This window comes from Indicator indicator, chromosome 1, assembly GCF_027791375.1.
Source record: "Indicator indicator isolate 239-I01 chromosome 1, UM_Iind_1.1, whole genome shotgun sequence".
Taxonomy (NCBI): Eukaryota; Metazoa; Chordata; class Aves; order Piciformes; family Indicatoridae; genus Indicator; species Indicator indicator.
Window position 1 is genome coordinate 109737464 of NC_072010.1, and position 19985 is coordinate 109757448.

At 40.5% G+C, this 19985-nt stretch overlaps 1 protein-coding gene across 7 annotated transcripts in view; it reads right to left on the reverse strand.

Moving 5' to 3' along the window:
- Nucleotides 1–996: 996 nt before the first annotated feature.
- Nucleotides 997–19985, reverse strand: part of APP (amyloid beta precursor protein) — a 226603-nt gene continuing 207614 nt past the window's right edge. For all 7 annotated transcript variants that reach the window (XM_054399752.1, XM_054399773.1, XM_054399759.1 and 4 more), the window contains 3 exons: nucleotides 12766–12866; nucleotides 9549–9695; nucleotides 997–2228 (listed from right to left, as the gene is read on the reverse strand). In XM_054399752.1, coding sequence (XP_054255727.1) covers nucleotides 2127–2228; nucleotides 9549–9695; nucleotides 12766–12866 — 350 coding nt within the window. In that variant the 3' untranslated portion in view covers nucleotides 997–2126. The remainder of the gene's footprint in view (nucleotides 2229–9548; nucleotides 9696–12765; nucleotides 12867–19985) is intronic.

Below are 19985 nucleotides of genomic sequence, written 5' to 3' on the forward strand. Positions count from 1 at the left end.
CCATGTGTATGTGAGAGGGTGCTTTGTGGGAGTGGACTGTGTTAAGCCAGGACAGCGGGGGAGTAGGTTAACTGGTCAAACAAATGAGGTTTTGTGGAAGGTCTTGGTTGGGGAAGGATGAGTCAGTGAAACAGGGCTGGAAACTCTTCTACTCACCTGAGCTGTGCAGCCTCACTGTAGTTATTCTCTACCTTGCTGTACAGACAAGAGCTGCAGGTGAAGCTGGAGAAAGGGCTGCCATGGCTTGCAGACAAACTGATTTAACAAGGGGCTTTCCTTGGATGGATCTTGCTGTCTTTATTCTACTCCTAGTTCTCTATCCTCAGTCCTGCTTTATCTAATCTGTTTGCTGCAGAGAAACAGCAATTATCTTTTGTGTTCATGCAACATGCAACTCCTACTTAACTACTCAGCTTTTAGGTCCATCAGCTGATCTCCAAGCTCAGCCTGAAGGGTCCTTGCTGTGCTCTGGTAGAGGCTGCTTTGAAGATCACCAGGTCCACTCACTTGCTGTGGCCTTGCCTCTCTTGGCAGGTGAGCCCTGTGCCGCAAGCATACCCCTAGACGGCACTGAAGGAACCTCTGAGGCAGGCTTCCAGCCAGCAAAGGGCAGAAGGTGCCTGGCTGGCCAAGGTCTCTGCCCTTTTCCTGCAGCTTTTGGAAAAAAATTACTGGTGGTGCTGTTTTAGCCTTCCTGGGCACTCACTGTCATACTGCATTAGTGGGCTGGATGGTCTTGCAGCCTGGGAGGCTCTTTGTGTTTCTGGATGAAGCACACTGCAGGTCACTGATCTCACCAGGAAGCTGACAGAAGTGGAGCAGCAACGTTGAGAGAAGAGATTGCCAGCAAGTTGCTCCTGGGGATGTATGGGGAGGCGAAAGGTTGCATCATTCATACTGTGCTCCTCTGCACAAGTGAGGGCAGCTGGCCAGCACAGAAACACACCACTACAAGAGGGCTCCTCCAGGAATGTATTTATTTACATTAAAACACTATTATACAAACTGAAAGAAAGGAAAAGAAAAAAAAAACAAAAAGAAGACATCTTAGAGAGGCAGGTGTTCTAAAGTCAGTGCCCCTCACTCCCCACTCCCTCTCACTGCCATCTTCCTTCTGCTCTGGTCTGTGAGTACCGTGATCCTTGTAGGAAAATCCCTTCCCAACCCTCTCTCAGTGTGAGCGTCCAAGTTTTCCATTTAAGTGGCTTTTAGAAAACTTTTGCTTTCTGCCTGCAAAGAAAACTCTTGCCCAAACGTTCTTTTTTCTTAATTTATTTATGTAACACAGTGTAGAAAGCTATCAATTCATAAGCAATGGTTCTGTACAATCATCCTGAAGAGGATCCCTGTTAATTTTCAACCAGCAGGCACTTTTCCCCCCCCCCGAAGTGCTCACAATTAACAGGGATTCTTTTTAATATTTTTTTAAAGATCAAAAAGATACATGGAAAAGAAAATAAAGTTTACCTTCCAATGCCTAAAGTGTGCACATAAAACAGGCACAAAGAAACGAATGTGTATTCCCATGATTTCTACGTCACTAATACAGCAGGAGCAACAATCTGTACAATAAAATGCAGCTGCAGAGGAAAAGAATTTCAGTAACTCATCTGGAATACTTTTAAAAAAATGTTGTTTTACTTTAAAATGCATAGTGATCAGAAAAAAAATAGCTCAGCAAAGAGAAGCAGCTAAACCCCACAGACACGGAAAGCATCCCCCATCAATTCTTAAAGCATATTTCAATTAGGACTTAATTTTTGTCACAAATCACAAGAATAATATACAACTGGCTAAGGAGCTACATGATAAATAATTGGGAGAGAGAATCTATCCATGCACTAGTTAAATACAGCTAACCTCTTTACAGTACACAAAAAACATTCATTAATAATGTAGTGTAAAGACTGAAATGTAAAGAGAAAGAGAAAATACATTACTGATTTTATTAATTCAAGTTCAGGCATCTACTTGTGTTACAGCACAGCTGTCAAAAGGCGAGAATGAGTAAATAATAAAACAGAGTGTTTGTTTTTTTCTTTCTTTCCACATTATTCTATAATTGAACACCGATGGGCAGTGAAGCAATCATTCTGCTGTCCAACTCATGAGGCTGCTGTGGTGTCCTAGTTCTGCATCTGTTCAAAGAACTTGTAGGTGGGATTTTCATAGCCATTTTGCTGCATCTTGGAAAGGTGGCGCTCCTCTGGTGTCACTGCAGCATCCACCTGTCGTAAGAAGAAACAAACAGGCTCAAATTTTTGCTTGATTGAGAGCTTACCCCATATTTCCCTCCCATCCGAACTCAAGGAGAACGTATCCTCTAAACACAATGCAGTTTGTTTGACAGGTTCTTCCTTGTCCCTTCCTCCCTTTATTTTTTTTTAATAAAGAGGGGAAGTAAGTTAGGTCCCAAGCCCAGTCTAAATCTCTATATAAGTCTAATATAAAGGTGTCTGAAAAATGATAAAGATGATACTCCATTAAAGAGTATTAAACCTAAGGCCTGGAGGCTCTCACTTTGTCTGAAGAGACAACTCTCTCTGAAAACTCTTCTCTCCAAGCTATGCAGGACTGCAAATGGCCTCATGAACAAAACCAACAGGCAGCACTCCACCCAGCAATAAAGAAGAAGCCAGCAAACACCTTTAGAGAGCACCTTGCAAGAGATGACCCTTGCAGCTGTCACAGTCATGGTTCACTTTTTGGAGAGAGTAATATGCAGAAGATAAGGCAGTAGGAACAATTCTGCAACTCAGTTTTTTGCTTCAGGACTTCAAATTGAGCTGACCAAATTCAGCAGTATCAGCTTTGTTTTGTGTTACATGGCACAGCAAGCAAGCGACTCCACAAACAAAAAAAGGGGATATACTTTGCATTAACCTGCTAGGCTCCCATTATCAGTTGGATTTTTTCCCCCTAGAACAGATACTGCTATTTATACTTGGGATCAGCTAGCTCTCAAAAGAAAAAGCTCAGTCGCTTGAGGTTGCTTTCTGTCTGTATTTTGCTCTCAGATCTTTTGTGGGTGCTGTGGTCTCAAGATCCAGAAAGATTAAATAGAAAAAAAATAAAATGAGGGTAGCAAAGAAATGTCAGAGTAGCCAGACACAAGGTGACCAAAGAATTCCATTGCACTCATGGAAGCAGTACTTCTCTGTCTCCAGGGTCAAGTTTGGTTCACTTTAATGATAAAAAGCTTGATGTGTCTGCACTGGTTTAAGTATTTCTACTTAACAGAGAATGACCTTTCTTGATTACCTGGAAGGAAGGCAAAACCACAGCTCAGTCAAGACTTCTCCACTGAATACCTGCTGCTCCACAAATTATTTCCATCTTTGACTGTCCATTATGGTAAAAGTTCATCGAATTAGAGTGGACAAGAACACTCTCTAAATGTTAATTTGTTATTTTACTTCTGCTGTATGAGCTTAAGTTTTGAGTGTATTCAAAACCTACTGTATTCTGGCTGTCTTGCCAAGCACCTATGATTATAGTAAATGAAATAGCTGACAAGCTATCTGGTATCTCTAGTGTTTGACAGTTCTTAAATCAAGAAGGCAAAAAGTGAATTTTACATTGTCAAGAATTTAAAACCAGGAAGGTGTCTAAGACTCTATTTGGTACGAACATTTTCCTGTGGATTACTCTAAGTATTGACCTTTAGGAAAAATGGCCATTTATTTTTAGCATAAAACTAGCCTTTTGGATAATGAAAAGTCTGTTCTCTCAAGAAGCCTCATATAGTAGGCTAACTTACTCTAACCTTTTAATAAAATATCAAAGGAGGAGTACTTATGTCTGATACTCATTTTAAATCTAATCTACAATATCGGAAAACACTCAGCTTAGTTAGGACAGACTATGACCTTCAGTAAATTGTTACCTGATACCCTGGAGAAAGATTAAAGCTATGTTCTTCCATGCCTGGGACAAGCGCAGGCTGCTCAGCTTGTTTTTGCAGCCATTCTTTTACTGCAGTGGGTTATACCACAGTACCAACCCGAAAATGGCTCCTCAGCCATCTTCCATCTTCCTCTTCTCCTAGTTACGGAAGAAATTGTTTTGTGTGTGGCATGCCTGCTTGACTGCTCAGAGGAACTGCTAATCCCAAATCCAATCTGTTTTTATATCTGTGCCCCTTCTAAATCTCCTTCTCCGTGTTCCAACTCTCAAATTGTGTTTTCAATCAACTTTCTATCTTCCATCAAATATTTTCCTTATGCAGTGATTGAACATTTTTGTGAAATACCCAGCTTCAAGGGTCACATACTGCTTTTGCTCACAAAGTTATTGTGAAACTCTGCGTAGCTGGGAGCCTTCAGTGTTCCAGCAAGCCCTTGAGGCCTTCCAGCAGGAAACAGGATGCCAGGCAGAAAGGACCACTGGACTAAGCTTACATGGTGCTTTCTGCCTTTCTGATTCTGCAATATAATCTGGCCCTTTTTATTTTGCTATTAAAATACTCCCACTCGAAGGCAGTCTTTCTTTATTTTTTTTTAAGTTGGATTTGTACCAAGTAATTCCCTTATGCAATGAACTCAAAGTCTGTCTACTTCTTCACCTCTTGTGCCATGCCTTCTGGCAGTGACATGCTGTTTAGAGAGATGGCACTCATGCTTTAAACTGCTCTTTCCAGATTTCCCTTGTTTTAGAAACTGGGGAGGGGGAAAGATGGTGCTTTTCTTTCCCTGTCCCCCTCTCTCTTCAGAAGTGACAAAAGAAAATTATTTTCTTCTGAAGGACATGTTTCCCCTGGCCAGCCTATGCAAGTGGTGTGTGCTTGGCTTGGCTGTCTACAATCATTTTGATCCACCAAGGACAGGAGAACCCCTGGGAATTTTACAGCCCATCTCCTCTTCAACCCCAAATCCCCAAGACATGTGTGTACAACGATGCACTCAGCAGCCGGCACGCAGCTGCATACTTGCATTGCAAGGATCCGCTCGTGCCTGCTGCTGCTCAAGTCTCACCTACACCCAACAGAGAGAGCAGTAGTGGGCTTGGGTGAGAGGCACTGAGACCTGCAACAACTCACAGCACTCATCTCTGCAACCAGCTCCAGAGGCTGGGTTGCTTCCTGCTGCTTTACCTGTCCTTTCTCCACAGCTTGCCAGCTTCTCCCTTCACAAGAATACCCCATTTAAATCCATACACCATGATTCAATTTCTGGCAATTCTTTGATGCCACTGCTGTTGGGCAGAGCACTTGTTCTCTTTGATGTCTGTATGTCATCACTATAACAGCAGTAGGGGCTAACAAATCCATTCTATACAGGTTTTGTACAAACATGTGCAAGGCATAATCCCTGCCTTGAGTGCCACACAAATTGATAGCATTAACTACTTTGGTTGTGACAATGCTGCTGCATGCCATCTGCTGCTGCTGAAGTTGTCATTAACGAGGCTGGGAAGGCAAAAGAAGAACAAAGCAGGGAAAACAGCAAATGTTCCTGTAGCCTTCTTGGCATTTGTAGAAAACAGCAATACAAAGTGAGTGCAGAGGAAAAGCCACCCTTCCTTTGATTCCTGAAGGGTCTGCTGTAGCACTAAGTCAGCCTTGGTTCTTGTGAATGGGAACACTACATGACTACAGTTATCTAGTGCTTCTCCAAGAAGTGAGAGCCTCACAACATACAACTAAACCCACCAGCAGATTCTCTTTTATCATGAAATTAAGGCTCAGTATGAAGCTCTGGGCTTGAAGGATTGGGGATGTCTGTGTATCAATACATGCCTGAGAGCACCTTTTCCTCTAGGAGGCTTCCCCTACTAGGCTGGGATGCAAAGCAGGGCCATGCCAGAACCTGTGCTGAACTTCTTCATATTTAAGTGCCAAACAACACTGTATTGAACTCTGTCACCCATTTTAGCTTAAGCCTCCCACTCAGCACTTCTTATTCAGGACTAGAAGATGTGATAAGCACACAGCATAACCTGCTTGTGGGAAAGAAATGGAGTAAGACAACAACATAAATAAAAAAGAATCTAAGAAAGTGCAAGGCAGAAAAAACTAAAAAATTGATGAGAAACTAGAGAAACTTGGAAGAAAATCAGGGAGGAGAAAGATTAAGAAAAAATGAGAAAGGACAGTAAAATTAGACTGAATTTTTAACACCCTTTCACAATATTCCATATTAAAAATCCTCACTTTGATAAAACCAGTTCATCATGAAAGTCCAACAACCTCTGAAATATGGCATTTATAGATGAAAGGGATTTATTGGAAGCTCCTGCTTGCAGTCTTAGTCTTCTTTTAAAATTATTTTTGATTTAAAATTTCTCCTTTAGTCTTTAAAATTACTAGTGCTGATACTTCCTCTCGTTCCTGGTGCTGACTGCTGCAGGGTAATCCATCTCACTGCCAACCTACAGGCACTATCACTCATCCTGAATGTCTTCTCTTCTACTCAGCCAAACTCTTCTCCTCATTCCTCACAAACTCTGTCCTAGGCAATGCTCTGCCAAACACCATTTTAAGAAGCTTTAAGAAGCATCCATTACGGAGGTGGCAGAAGTTGAACACAGAACGTAAGAGGTGTGGGTCCTTTGGTGCTACTGAGAAGCACCATGACATGATGCCTCTTAAGAAAACAGCACAGTCAGGTAGATAACCTCTTTAGAGACTGTCTGTCCATCTGTCCTCTTCTGCTTCAGCCTATGGATCTTTCAAACAAAATCCTAATGTGGAGTCAGGAAGATGGTAATGCTGCTGAAAAATCTCTGTGCTGCCTCTATGCATGTGGGACAGATAAAAGCCTAGACAGGAGGTACTGGCAGTCATCAGAGATGCATTGATCACAACACTGGGTTTAAATAATGATAAATGGATCACAGAATCACAGAATTTAAGGGGCTGGAAGGGACCTCTAGAGATCATCTAGTCCAACTTGCCTGCCACAGCAGGATCACCTAGGGCAGGGCTGCACAGGAATGCATCCAGGTGGGTTTTGAAAGTCTCCAGAGAAGAAGACTTCACAACTTCACTGGGCAGCATGTCCCAGTGCCCCATCACCTGCACCGTAAAGCTACTGCTCTGAGCCCTCCTGTTGTCACCTTTCTCCATCCTGATGGAGGTCTTGCCTCCATAACAGAAAACAAATGAGCTCCAAAGAGGAGATCCTGAAAGAGGAGATGAGACAGTGTTGTAGTCTGGAGCACAAGACAGTTGAGAACCTCTCTTTCGCTACTTGTGTTCACATGGAGCAAGTAAGCTCCTGTAGACAGATGGGAGTGTGTGCACCAGCAGACTACACCTTCAAATTGTCTGTTGGAGTGCTTATGTGCAGTAAGTAATTTTCAATCTCTCCACCATGCAGCAGTCCTCCTGGGAAGGCTGAAACCTCTTTGAAACATTTATATTCTCAGAAAGTTGGACAAGTATACATCTCCTCAGAGCTTAAAAAAAAAAAGGCTAACAGGATTTTTAGTAACATCTTTTGTTAAAGAAATAGTGAAGTGAGAAAAAAGTACTGTAGGAAGAGTTCACCTTTTAGCAGATGAGAATACAGGTGGAACAGGACGTGGTTTGCAATCCTGCATCCATTACCACAGAGCTCCAACTCTCATAGCAACTTCTGACATGCAACAAACAGGTTGCAAATTCTGATAAAATACACCCAGCCAATCTAGAGGTGTTATTTTTACATGAAATGATTATGCTCTTTGGTGCTTTTTTGAGCACAGCACATTAAAGGTGCATTGCTGCTGAATAAATTAATCCTCTTTAGAATGGAAGAGTTTAATGCTGAAGACATTTTAATATTAAACATCCATTGTATATGGATCTTTGGGTGCAGGGTTTTTTCCCACGAAATAAGTGCTACAACATTTTCACCAACCTAGGACAAAAATAGACATTGTGCCTTTCTTTCAGGCCAGCAGCTTAGACAGTGAGGCTATGCAGTCTGCCAAGACCACAGAGCAAGTCTGGCAGAATAAGGGATCCTGTCTGCCAGTGCCAGACACAATGCAGCAAATTTACAAGGTGACATCATCTACACTGTGGTACTATAAATTGCCTAATATTTGTGGTACCTCCGCGTGCTACAGCTTTATGGTTTTCCATACATTTTTTTTATTTCCTAAGTGAAGCTGTCATTTTGATATGAATGAGGTGTTCAGCTTGCACATGTTATTTCTAGCCCAACATTTCCAGGTTCACTGTCACCAAAGAAAGCTTGCAGGAATCCAGGCCTGCCTTTGCTGTGTCATTCAATCAGGTGAAGCCGACCTGGAATGTTCAGGTTGTACTACAGCAAGGGTATGCCCACATTCGATGCCTGGTTCGGGGCTTTGGCCTAGCAAGCCTTCTGACCTATCCTGTAGTTCTCAAACTCAGCCAAAGGAGAGTGGCACAACTGTTGGCAGCAGCTATCAACTCAGTGTTTTCAAACTAAAACCTGTTTCACAATTTTCTACAAAATAGGCTGGAAGCTTTCAAATGGGAAGTTAAAGCTGAGATTCTTACTATTTTCTGCCTCTCAGTCCAAATTCTGTACAGCTCGCTGTCTGCTCAAATTTCACCCCAAAGTCTCAGTGCTTATTTGGCCACATCTCTTTAGAAGGTTTCAAACCATGTGGGCAACCACAGCATGGACACAGGGGCATACACACTCAGGCTTAAGATAAAGGACCTTCACTGTCCCAGGTGGTAGAATACATATATCAGGAAGCATGCATGTGTCCAGCAAGACCAAAGCAAGGTTCATTTGACTAGAGCTGAAACTGGTGCAATTGTGGACTGAACAAGAGTTAGTTTAGATAAAAATTTAAAACACCAGTCTTGGAAGGTAAAAATATGTAAATGTTCCAAATGTTGGCTAATGTTAGTACTAGACACAAATTAGACACTCATATAGCGAAGTAGATGTCAATACACAAGAGGAAAATAAAGATACATGAGCTTCCTTCCAGCTCTCACAATTAAATTTTTTTCTCCTTACAGAGATCCCTTCTTATGCCCAAGAAACAAATGAGGTATTTTTAAGTTCCTGTAAATTAACCACAAATTCACTTGGTAGCTTAGGAATACACAAGGGTTTTCATCTAGAAAATCCCACAACAGCTTTATTTATTATTTCTCAAATCCACAACTTTCAGATTAGTTATAAATCAAAAGATGGTGGTGCAAAAGAGAATTTTCCTTGGAGAATAAAAAGTAATAAAGTACCAGTACAGGCAAAGTCCTTGCAGGGTACAGCATAATCCACAGAAGGCCTGTCTCAAATGTTTATATGTGAGCTAAATTAAACAAATTCATGTATGTGCATTCCCAACAATACTTAAACTACAATTTTCCTCTTGTGCAATATCTGCCCACTGGCTATTGTTAAACAGTTCCAGAAGACGTGGCTTTTACACTCACCACAGTTTATGTTCTGCATTTATAAAATAAGGCTGTTCGATTCTACTCTGCCAGATCCAACCACTCCAACTCTGAATGTCAGGCTAGCCAAAACCATGGTTTTCTCAATTGTAAATATATTTATAGAGCAGTGTGCTGTGTTGTATATGTTGCACCAGTTGTCTTGCTAATCTTTTCTTACCTCCACAACCCCGTGATGGATAGATGTGTACTGCTTCTTCTTCAGCATCACCAAAGTAATGACAATAACTGTTGCTATGACAACACCTCCCACCATTAGTCCAATGATGGCACCTTTATTTGATCCCACATCTTCAGCAAAGAACACCTACAAAAGAAAAACAAAGTGGCTAATAAAAAAGTTCAGTGACTATTTGGATAACCCATCTGTCTGTCACAGCAATATCAAGCCTACTGAAGTATCAGTAATTAAGCAGCATTGCATGTTACCCTAATTACTCAAAACTGGATCTCTGTATCATAAAGCTCTCACAGTCTGAGAAGAGCAATTGGGAAATTGTCATTGCCTGTGGTGCAGTGGTGCTGTGACTAAGGAGAAGACTCATCTCAATTCTTTGCTTTGCAGGGGTCTTGGATAGTAGCTGCTTTGTCTCCCTGGGTAAGTGAGTCAAGCTAATTGCAAAATGACTGATAAGCTTATAGAGGAGTAACCAGGGAAGCATATAAATTTATTTACTTTTGGAATGCTAATCGTGAAAGTGTTAATAGATTTGCATCTGTGCAGCTTGTTTGGACTCTGCCTGATGCATTTCTTTAATTAAGGAGCAGTGAAGACCTGGAGGGCAACAGTGACTCTTGCACACAACCAGTTGTGAGAAAACTCTCACATCAAAGGGCAGGAGTCCAAAAACCACGAGCATGCCAGTTTAAGTGGCCACAAAGGTTTTGCAGGGTAAAGGGAGAATGAGTTGTACCCATACTCATGTGAGACCTAGACAAGATGGCAGTTGTATGAAAACCAGAAAAGATCCACTTGAATTATGTGTACTGATAAGGCAGAGCAGTGGACAGCAAAATGTTTTATTATGCATTTAGTAAAATTGACTTTCAGCAACAGAAGCAGGTATGGAAAGCCTGTGATTGTTTTCACTGTCCTGCTTTGTAATCAAGGAATATGCTGGATTATTTCATATCTATGCATACTTTAAAAACCTTTAGTCTGCTTGTCAATAGTGGGCTTTTATTAATATTTTTATCTAAAATGGGGGAAAAGGATTAAAGAATAAATTACACTTGCAGAATTCTAATAGTATCGCACTCTGAAGGACTAAATACTTCTATAAGTATTTAACAAAAAAGCAGAGGGAAGCAGGAAACCAGCTGAGAATGATAATGAGCTGTATAACACTTGTACTCCTTAAGAAATACAATCTTCCTCAGAGAGATATTAAAGCATGCCATATAAATATTTATATTGTCCCTAGTTGTAAGCAAGGAATGTGCTTAAAGTTAAGAATTCAGTGCAAAGTACACACAATGGGCAGCATCGGCACAATCTCATGTAAAGTAATAATTCCTTCTGTCAATTTTTTTCTGCCTAAGACTGAAATTCTCCTACTTCTGAGCACTGTGAAATGCCCCAGCTAATACCCACTTGCAACAGAGGAAGGCCTTAAACACTCTGAGCCATAAAAATCAACTTAATATACAGTTAAAATGTGAATGCTCATAAAGGAGAAAATAACTACAATTTCAGCTCAATTCAGAAGTCTGCATGCAAAATACAATGTGCAGCTGAATTCAAAGCAATATTCTATGGAGGCTGTTCTCAGTAAATCCTACCAGGGCACAGGAGAAGGAAAACACAGATCTAAGTATTTTCTGTTTACTGCTTTTGAACTAAAGCTAATGGAGAAGGACATCACATAGGATACGGCATGTGGTAAACAAGCAGTGCTCTATAAGGTACCAGTCCAGCACTTTCTCAGTGATACCAGACTCCTTGCTCAGTCTCAGCTGAAAAGATAACCTAGAAAACAGCTTACTGATTTTTAAATAATGGCTGGACCTGTCAGTAGGACCTACAGCATAAAGTGCTTTAAAAAGCCAGAAATGCCCCATTTTAAACATGACAGATTAACCAAGTGCAGGAATTCCCCATTAGCCACAATGGTCAGCATAGCTTCAGCACCAAACTGCTCAGACTGGCATCAAGTCACTTAAACATTAAAAGTTGCTGCTGGGAAGGGTTTCTGACACAGGATCAAGAACCACTCTGTCTACAACATGTTCCTGCAAGGTCTTTCGCCTCAGTAAGCTGCATGAGTTTACACCATCAGGATGTTTAAGCCATCTGAGCTAAGCAAGTCAGAATTTCCCAAATTAGTGCTAATGCATTTTGGATTAAGCTCATCAAACTGGGAATTCTCAGTTCTTGGCATCAAAGCGATGGCAGAATATCTTTTCACGCTGTGATTGCCTAGTTCAAATGCAAATTTGAGTCCCATGTTAATTTTAATTTTCAGCACTACTTAGCTTTAAGAATATATTAAGAAAAAATGCTTTCAAGTTTAGTATCAGGATATTGAAAGTCATGGACCTGAAATCTCATCATGTAATACACCTTTACAAAAGAGGAAGCAGAAAAGGTTTACAGTCAGTCAGCACTGCTGTATGGGTTCTTTGTTACTTAAGGGACTGAAAGAAGCTTTCAGGCAATGCTGCTTCTTACTTACATTGCTTTTGTTTGCTATTTTGGTGTTCATATGAAGCACAGTGCAAATAGGGGGAACAGTATTTTGCTCCTACCTGCCCTTCATCTGTTAATAGTCTAATACGTGCTAACAAATAAAACACGCAGGTATAATGAAGTATAAATTAAAATTAAAGCCAGCAGAGAACCTCCTCTCATCTCAAACAGATAGTCTTATGGAAGGTTATGCTCCATGAGTTCAGCCTCCTTCATGTACCACTACTGTCTGTTTTGACAGAAAATTTTTCTATTCTTGAAACAGCGTCACTCTATTTCTTGCTGCACCATGCTGCATGTCTCCATCAAACATTTTTTTTCTGTTTTGAAGTTACTTACCATTTTCCTTCATCTGAATCTCATTTTCCTTCCTCTGATCTCTGAGTGTCACTGTAACAGATGGACTATGGGACAAGTATTGCCCATATGACCATGTGGCAGTGCAAGGGCAGGAACTTTCTGGGTTTCCTGTCATGTGAGACTTGATGGTTTTCCATCCTCTCTGTTGAAATTGTTCCAGCTTTGCTCTCATTTAAGAGAGAACCAGAAAAATCGTCGTTTGTTCACATGAAAACTTTTAGTTGGCACTTTCAAAATCCATATTACCCAGGGCAAATGTGACCCACTAGCTCAAGACTGAATCAGCAGCTCAAAACGTATGTGTAGAAACCAGTGTTTGTTCACTCACCAGCTTTTGATGATGAACTTCATATCCTGAGTCATGCCGGAACTCTGCATCCATCTTCACTTCAGATATCTCTTCTGTTTTAACATTGGTCAACCCAGAACCTGCATTGCACCACAGTGACAGTTCATTAAACTCAATGACTCAGTTATGCTCTGCTTACCTCCACCACTACAAGAGCAGAAGGCAACGGTATCATTCACGCAGAGGAGGTGTGAGGCAAGGTGAAAGGGAACTGGGAGGAAAGTGAGGTACGTCGGATATTTCAGCCCTGCTGAAGTGACACAGAATGAGCTGGTAAAATTTCTCCTCTGTTAAACATTCCTTAATCCACTGCAGCTATGTTGGTACAAGCATCAAGGTTTCCAGCATGAAACACCACAAGAACTAAGCTGCAAGGGACCAAGAGAGGCCTCCTGAATTGGCTCACAGGATGCAGACAGATCTGCTCTGACAGCCTCTTTAGCAATGTCAAGAATATTTGGTGTTTAAGCTGAAATCTTTCTCCTTTCTAAGCTCACACTGCTGTGAGGAGAAACATATACCCATGGTGAGGTGTTGTATTTTCTTGCTTCTTGTGTGTCTGCACGTTTTGCACAAATGTACAAAAGTAAGTGTCTGTGAAATCCACACAATTTTTGTTTTTAGATTTCACACTGCTCAGAATTAATATGATACCGTTCTTGACTTCTGCCTGAGAGATGGTAACTGTCTCTCTTGATTATAAACATAAAGCAAAGCAAAGCAAACCAAAGCAAAGCTTGCAGTGATTGTAATTGTAGATAGCTTGAAGTCCTCTTCTGCCCTTACGTGAAGAGGAGATGCTCCACTTGCCTAGCTGGAAAGAAGGCTGGGATTTCCTCTTGGAAAATAGCCTTAGGAGAATGACACAGACTTGCAACAGCTAAGGAGCTTTGTACATGTGGACCTATGAATGGTTTGTCCAGAAATGCTGGCTGTGGCCTATAGAGAACATACAGTATTCATGTAGCTGCTTATTTTCCTTCTCAGTATCAACCGAGTGACATTTCTATTTCCTAGAGGTACAAACACTGCATAAGCATGATGTTTATGAGAAGTTATTTCTTCACCCTATCTAATGTGATAAGAACAAACTGGTTCATATTCCTTGTCTGTATTTATCTTAGCATTTTATCACTCCAACTCCTCTCTCAAAGCTCTAGTATTTTGGGCTGACCTTAGATTCTGCTGCAGAGGAAGAACCTCTTCTAAAATTCTCAGTAGTACTGATTGCTCTGGAGAGCAATTGCTGGAGAGATGCTCCACCATTTCTCTAGACTCTCAATAAATTTTTTAAGACCTCCATGTGCCAGTGACCTCCACAGTCTAAAGCAGTACTCAGTGCAAGAATTATTGCCCTTTTATTGCTTTTGAATGTGCAATTTCTTTTTTCATTAAATGATGATTTATTTTTGTATTATGAGTCAGCAAGAACAGACCTACCCAAGAACTCCTCTGGACTGTATAGAAAATCTCATTTAAGGTTTTGATCTTTCTTTTCACAGTAAACCATGCAAAGAAGAGAACAAGAATCACCTTCATGCAGTAAAGTACTTACAGTTATTTTCTTCAACAGTCTGACTGTGTCATAAACTCTACCTTAGTATGTGTCTTTTTTTTATGGAATAAAGCACTTGAAGATCTCAAATGTCTTCACTGAGCATCTGATTTTTGATGCCATATTACAGTGCCAACAAGTACTTTATGACATTTATGTATGAGAGACTATTTCTAAATGCAAGAACTGTGACATACTTAAGGAGTTGCAGTTTGAAAACAAACCATGATGTTCTGTCAATGAAATGCAAGATGAAATGGAGATGAAGGAAATAAAACACATACGGTACCTGAAAAATTGTTTAACTTTCTGTCCTTGAAGCAGCTATGGTTATTTTTTTTTTTCAACAAAGAATAGAATTTACTCTCCTTTGTGCAGCAACACAGCCCTTACTCTTGCATCAATGGAAACCAAAGAAAACGTGTATCTGTTTGCAGAGAGGTTTGTGCCTCTTCAACTCCCTCACTGTTTTGGTTTTGGGATGAAAAAGAGAGGGGTTAAAAAAAAACAGTGGGATAGCAGTGCTTCACATAGATTAAATAGCTAGGGGAAAAGGGCTTTCCTAGGATTTGGTTCACTGCCCACAGCTGCAGAGTATGAAGAGGTGGCTGTCTTCCAGCTGCTCACCACTGTCCACAGCCAGATGTGCTGCCCCTGAGACACACTAACAAAAGCATCACATGGAAACTCCCACGAGGCAATGGCCTAGTGAACTGCACAACTTTACTACTACAGCTGGCACATTCCTGAAGCTGTAACTATTGATTAGGATATACCAATATATACATGAGAATCACCTGTGAAGAATCAGCTTGTCTTTTGTCAAGAGAAGCCCTGTTTCCCAAACCTCTTAGAGGTCACTAGAAGAGTTAGGAAGCATATGGGAAACTGTGATTTGGCCTGGAGTGAGTATGAATTTCCAAAAAGCTTTTGGGAAGGTCCATGATCTTGCAGAAGCTAAAATGTCAAGGGGCAAATCCTGCACAACCTCCCACAATTGATTAAAAGATGAGAAATTAGGAGGAAACATACAGCCATTTTTCACAATGGAGGAAGGTTACCAGCAGAGTCTCACAAGAATCTGTGCTGTGCTGTTTGTAAAGTGATCTGGACAAGGGAGTGAATAGTGACATGACAAAGTTTACTGACAAGTAAATGAAAGAAAAAAAGAGGACAGTCAAAGTAAAACCAGCTGCAAAGAACTGCAGAAGGCTATTACAAATTCAGAGTGCACTATAATAAAAGGGAAATGGCATTCAATGTTGATATAATGTAAAGTAGTGCTTACAGGGATACACAGCCCTAACTATAAATATGCAAAAATAGGCTCTAAATTAGCTCTGTTTCACCCAGCACAGAGACCTTGTAGTCACTGTGGGTAATTCCTTGTGGGCAGATGGCACAGCAGCAGTGAGTAATGCAAAGAGAAAGCTAGGAGTGATTATGGAGGAATAGAGAAAACAGAAAACATTGTTACACCACTGCATAAATGATGCATCCTCATTTTAATTCTGGCTATCCATTCTGGTCACCTCACCTCAAATGAAGAACTAGAAAAGATACAAAGCAGGGAGAGACAGATAATCACTGGCATGGAATGGTTCCTGTACAACAAGGACTAGACAAATCATCAGTCTACACACAACCAAGCATGAATGCCACAGAGGTCTGTATGACTGTGAATGAAAAGGAGAAAGTCTACAGCAAACAGTTACTCATTATTTACCCAAAGAAAGTACAGTACATCAACACTGTTATGATACAGCACATTAAAAACTAACAAAGTGTTTGTGTATATATAAATGTACATAATTTGTCACAATGCAAAACTGGATTGTGTATCTCATTGGCACAAATCATGAGGATGTTCAAAATACAAATGAACAAGTGCAAAGAAGAAAGTTTCATGCGGGGTCACTAAATACAACAGTGAAAGTACAATTTTCAGCCCTGGAAGTCTATTAAATCTTAGCTCAGTGAATGTTCTAGGACATAAGGCAGAGGTGAAGTCTGTAAATCTCCCGGATGTAGCACTGCTAGAGGCAGGATAATGGGCTTGGGTATGTTGTCTGCTCCTAGGAACTGAACACTTTCAGTGAAAGCAAGCTGTAATAGCTAAAGACAATGGGTCTTTGTTAGCTTCACTTAGAGACAAATGTCACACGTAGGAGTTACAGCAGCATATCAGGGGGAGGAACAGGTCAGGAGTCTTCACATCAATGAGTAATAGAGGGTGGTAAGTTCATCAATAGTCTCAGCTGCTGGAAAAACACAGGCTCAAGGCCTTCCTAAAGCCACATTTCTTTGAGTTCTCTCTTCCCTCCTCCCATTCCCATCAAACTCAAAAGCCATACTTTCAGAATGCAGCAGATTAAACAATCTTTTGCCTTGAGATCAGGTAGAAATTTTTTGCTTATGAGCAAGGCCTATTGGTCAACTTGGCCTTCTTCACTAATCCACAAAAATGCCATGGGATCTGAACACAAAGTAGGACCCGACATTAGGAAGTTAATGATGTTAGACTTGCTGAAACTTGCCTTTGACAGTTAACACAAGCAAAAGGCAAGAAACAGGAAATTTTTTTGTTTCACTGACAAACCTGATCAGCAATAATTATGTCTTTCCTCCTACCTCCCTAATAAGTGAGGAAAAAAACCCTTTTAAAAGTATGGCTAGGGTAAACTAGAGGTCTGCAAGTAATTGATTATATACTAAGTGAATCATGGAGTTGTTCTGTTTGGAAGAGACCCTTAAAGATCGTCATGTCCAATCTTTAACCCAGCACTGCCAGGTCACCACCAAATCATGTCCCTCAGCAGCATATCTACATGGCTTTTCAATCCTTCCATAAGACTTCTGATTTAATGTAAATGGGTTCTTTAGTTTAGCTAGAGAGAACCAGGGAAATGTTATGGGTTGATTTATCCCTGCATTGGGTAGCGCTGGTAAAACAAGCCTGAGTTTCCAACGTTAACTCACGATTTTTGGATGCCTGACCAAAGACAGGACCTGAGTGGCATTTATATTTGAGGATACTATAATTCATAATTTAACTAAGAATTAGGACTTTTTTGAAATTTGGCATCACCTAGAAGTGACAGCTTTTGAGCAGGTGCTACTTGAAGACAGAAGATCCCAGTAACGCTGGTGAAGGTAGTGCAGAGAGAGAGTCAGGAATGACAAGAGTGTAACAGGCTACACTGTAATCTAGTTTAGGAGACATTTTGGAGGATTTTGCCTATCCAGAAGTAGATTGAGCTTCCTGTAAAGTTTGTATGTTTATTTACATTACTTCAAGCAAGAAATACTGACCTAGAATGCCATGTAGTCTAAGGGAACAAATATGAGTCTTGGTCATAAGACAGGGCAAGGAAGCAAAGCGAATTGGCTGACTGTTGATTCTGCCTATAAGCAGAGTCTGTACTAGAATCAAATAATTTTGTACTAGAATCAAGTAACAAATATGAAAAAAAAAATTATATATAAAAATAAATTATATATATATAATATATATATAAATATATGGGAGATATATATATATATATATGGGGTTATATATGCCTTTTGCACTGTGTTACAGTACAGAATATAGACCTTCTATTTAACAGCATTCTCTTTACTTCCAGTTCATTTCCTTTCCTTTCCTGGTGACTACATATTAATTAGATCTAGATTTAATTAAGATCTGAAAATTAATTTTCAGAGGTAGTAACTGAAGAAGAAAAACTTCAACAAGTCTTCCCAAAACCTTTATCAAAGGTGTGTGAAAGATGCAAACAGCTAAGAGCTGTAAACAGGCAGCACACAAACAGCTTGATACCATTCTACAAGCATATGAAGAAAAGCTAAATGACAAGAACTTTAAATTTGACACAAAATTGATGCTTGTCCACTACCAAGTCTAAAATACACAACTCAAACACAAAAGCTAATGTAAAAAAAGAAAAGTGAGAGCAACAGCCTCACTGCAAATTCACAAATTATTAGGGCTTTTCTTGTGAATTTCATAACATCTTAGGGAGTTGCATTCCCCATTACTTCAATTTAGAAATGCTACAATCGAGCTGGTGAGCATATATTAACTTGCGGCTCCTTAGAAAAACTGACAGAACTGTTTAGCCATCAAAAACTCAGGCTTAAAAGCATCTAGCAAATTCCAACAAAATGAGCTAAGATGGGCTTTTATTATATTGCTGTTAACCAGCAATATTAACTAATTTTATACATTATATGTGTGCATGTACATACACACATATCCAAAAATCTGAAAGTGTAGCATATGCAGACCTTATTGTTCCTTCCCCTCAAAGGAGAAGAAAAATGAAAACAATCATACAGAATTAAAAACCCAAAGTAGCTGCTTTGGGAAACACTTCATCCTCACACAGATGAGTTTTTCTTTCTGTGTAAGTATATATATTTAGGATTTAAGAAAGAGGATACAATGAATTCCACCAAGGACACACAAGGTGCACATTATCTACTACACTGCTTGTAATTGCTTCATAACCAGCTAAATAACAGCCTATCATACTGTGATTGTTTTGCACAGACTTAAAACTGTATTACCTGCGTCTGTTATCTTCCAGTTACTTCTGGAGTTAAAAATAAACCTCAGAGTGAAGCAGAGATGAAACTACCAGATCTGGGTGGTCTTTACATAGAGAAAACCCAAAGTAGCACATTAAAGCAATAGATGCAGTGACTGCATTCAGGAAGAACTTTAACTCCATGCCCATGAACTGTAATGGCAAGAACAAGAGAAGATTTGTTGAAACAAAGCCTCTTATGAGCATTATCTGGGTAAAGCTTCATCCAAAATAAAAAGGCTGGATGAAAAGGAGTGCAGTGTTTGAACAATTACACAGGTAGCCTGCTGCATGTTCTAACTAAAAGTTCAGTGTCTGTTTCCATCTGACTCTAGGACTTTGTTCATGTCATTGCCCAGATGGCAAACTGTATCCTAGGCTGCATTAAAAGGAGCGTGGCCAGCAGGTCAAGAGGGCTGATTCTTCCCCTTTGCTCTGCTCTTGTGACATACCACCTCAAATTCTGGTGTCCCCATCATAAGGAGGACAGAGCTGTTGGAGCAAGTCCAGAGGAAGACCACAAAGATGATCCAAGGGCTGGAACACCTCTGAGGATAGGCTGAGGGAGATGGGGTTGTTTAGCCTAGAGAAGACTCCGGGGAGACCTTAGAGCTGCCTTCAAATGCCTGAAGGGATCCTACAGGAAGGGTGTGGAGGAGCTTTTCATAAGGGTGCCTATCAATAGGACAAGAGGGAATGGTTTTAAGCTAAGGGAGAGTAGGTTTAGACTGGATCTTAAGGAAGAGGTTCATCTACGTGATGGTGGTGAGACTGTGGAATAGGTTGCCCAGGAAGGTTGTGGATGCCTCCCTCCCTGGTGATGTTCAAGGCAAGGTTGGACGAGGCCTTAAGCAGCCGAGTCTAGTTGAAAGGCATCTCTGCCCATGGTGCGGAGGCTGGAGTAGACCATCTCTATGGTCCCTTCCAACCTAAGCCATTCTATGATTTCATTTGGAATTGGGAAAAAAAAAAAAAGATTGTGTAGTCACTTATAAAGATCAAAATTAAGATTATATACTCAGTTTTGTAAGGACAACTCAAATATATTCAGGGAG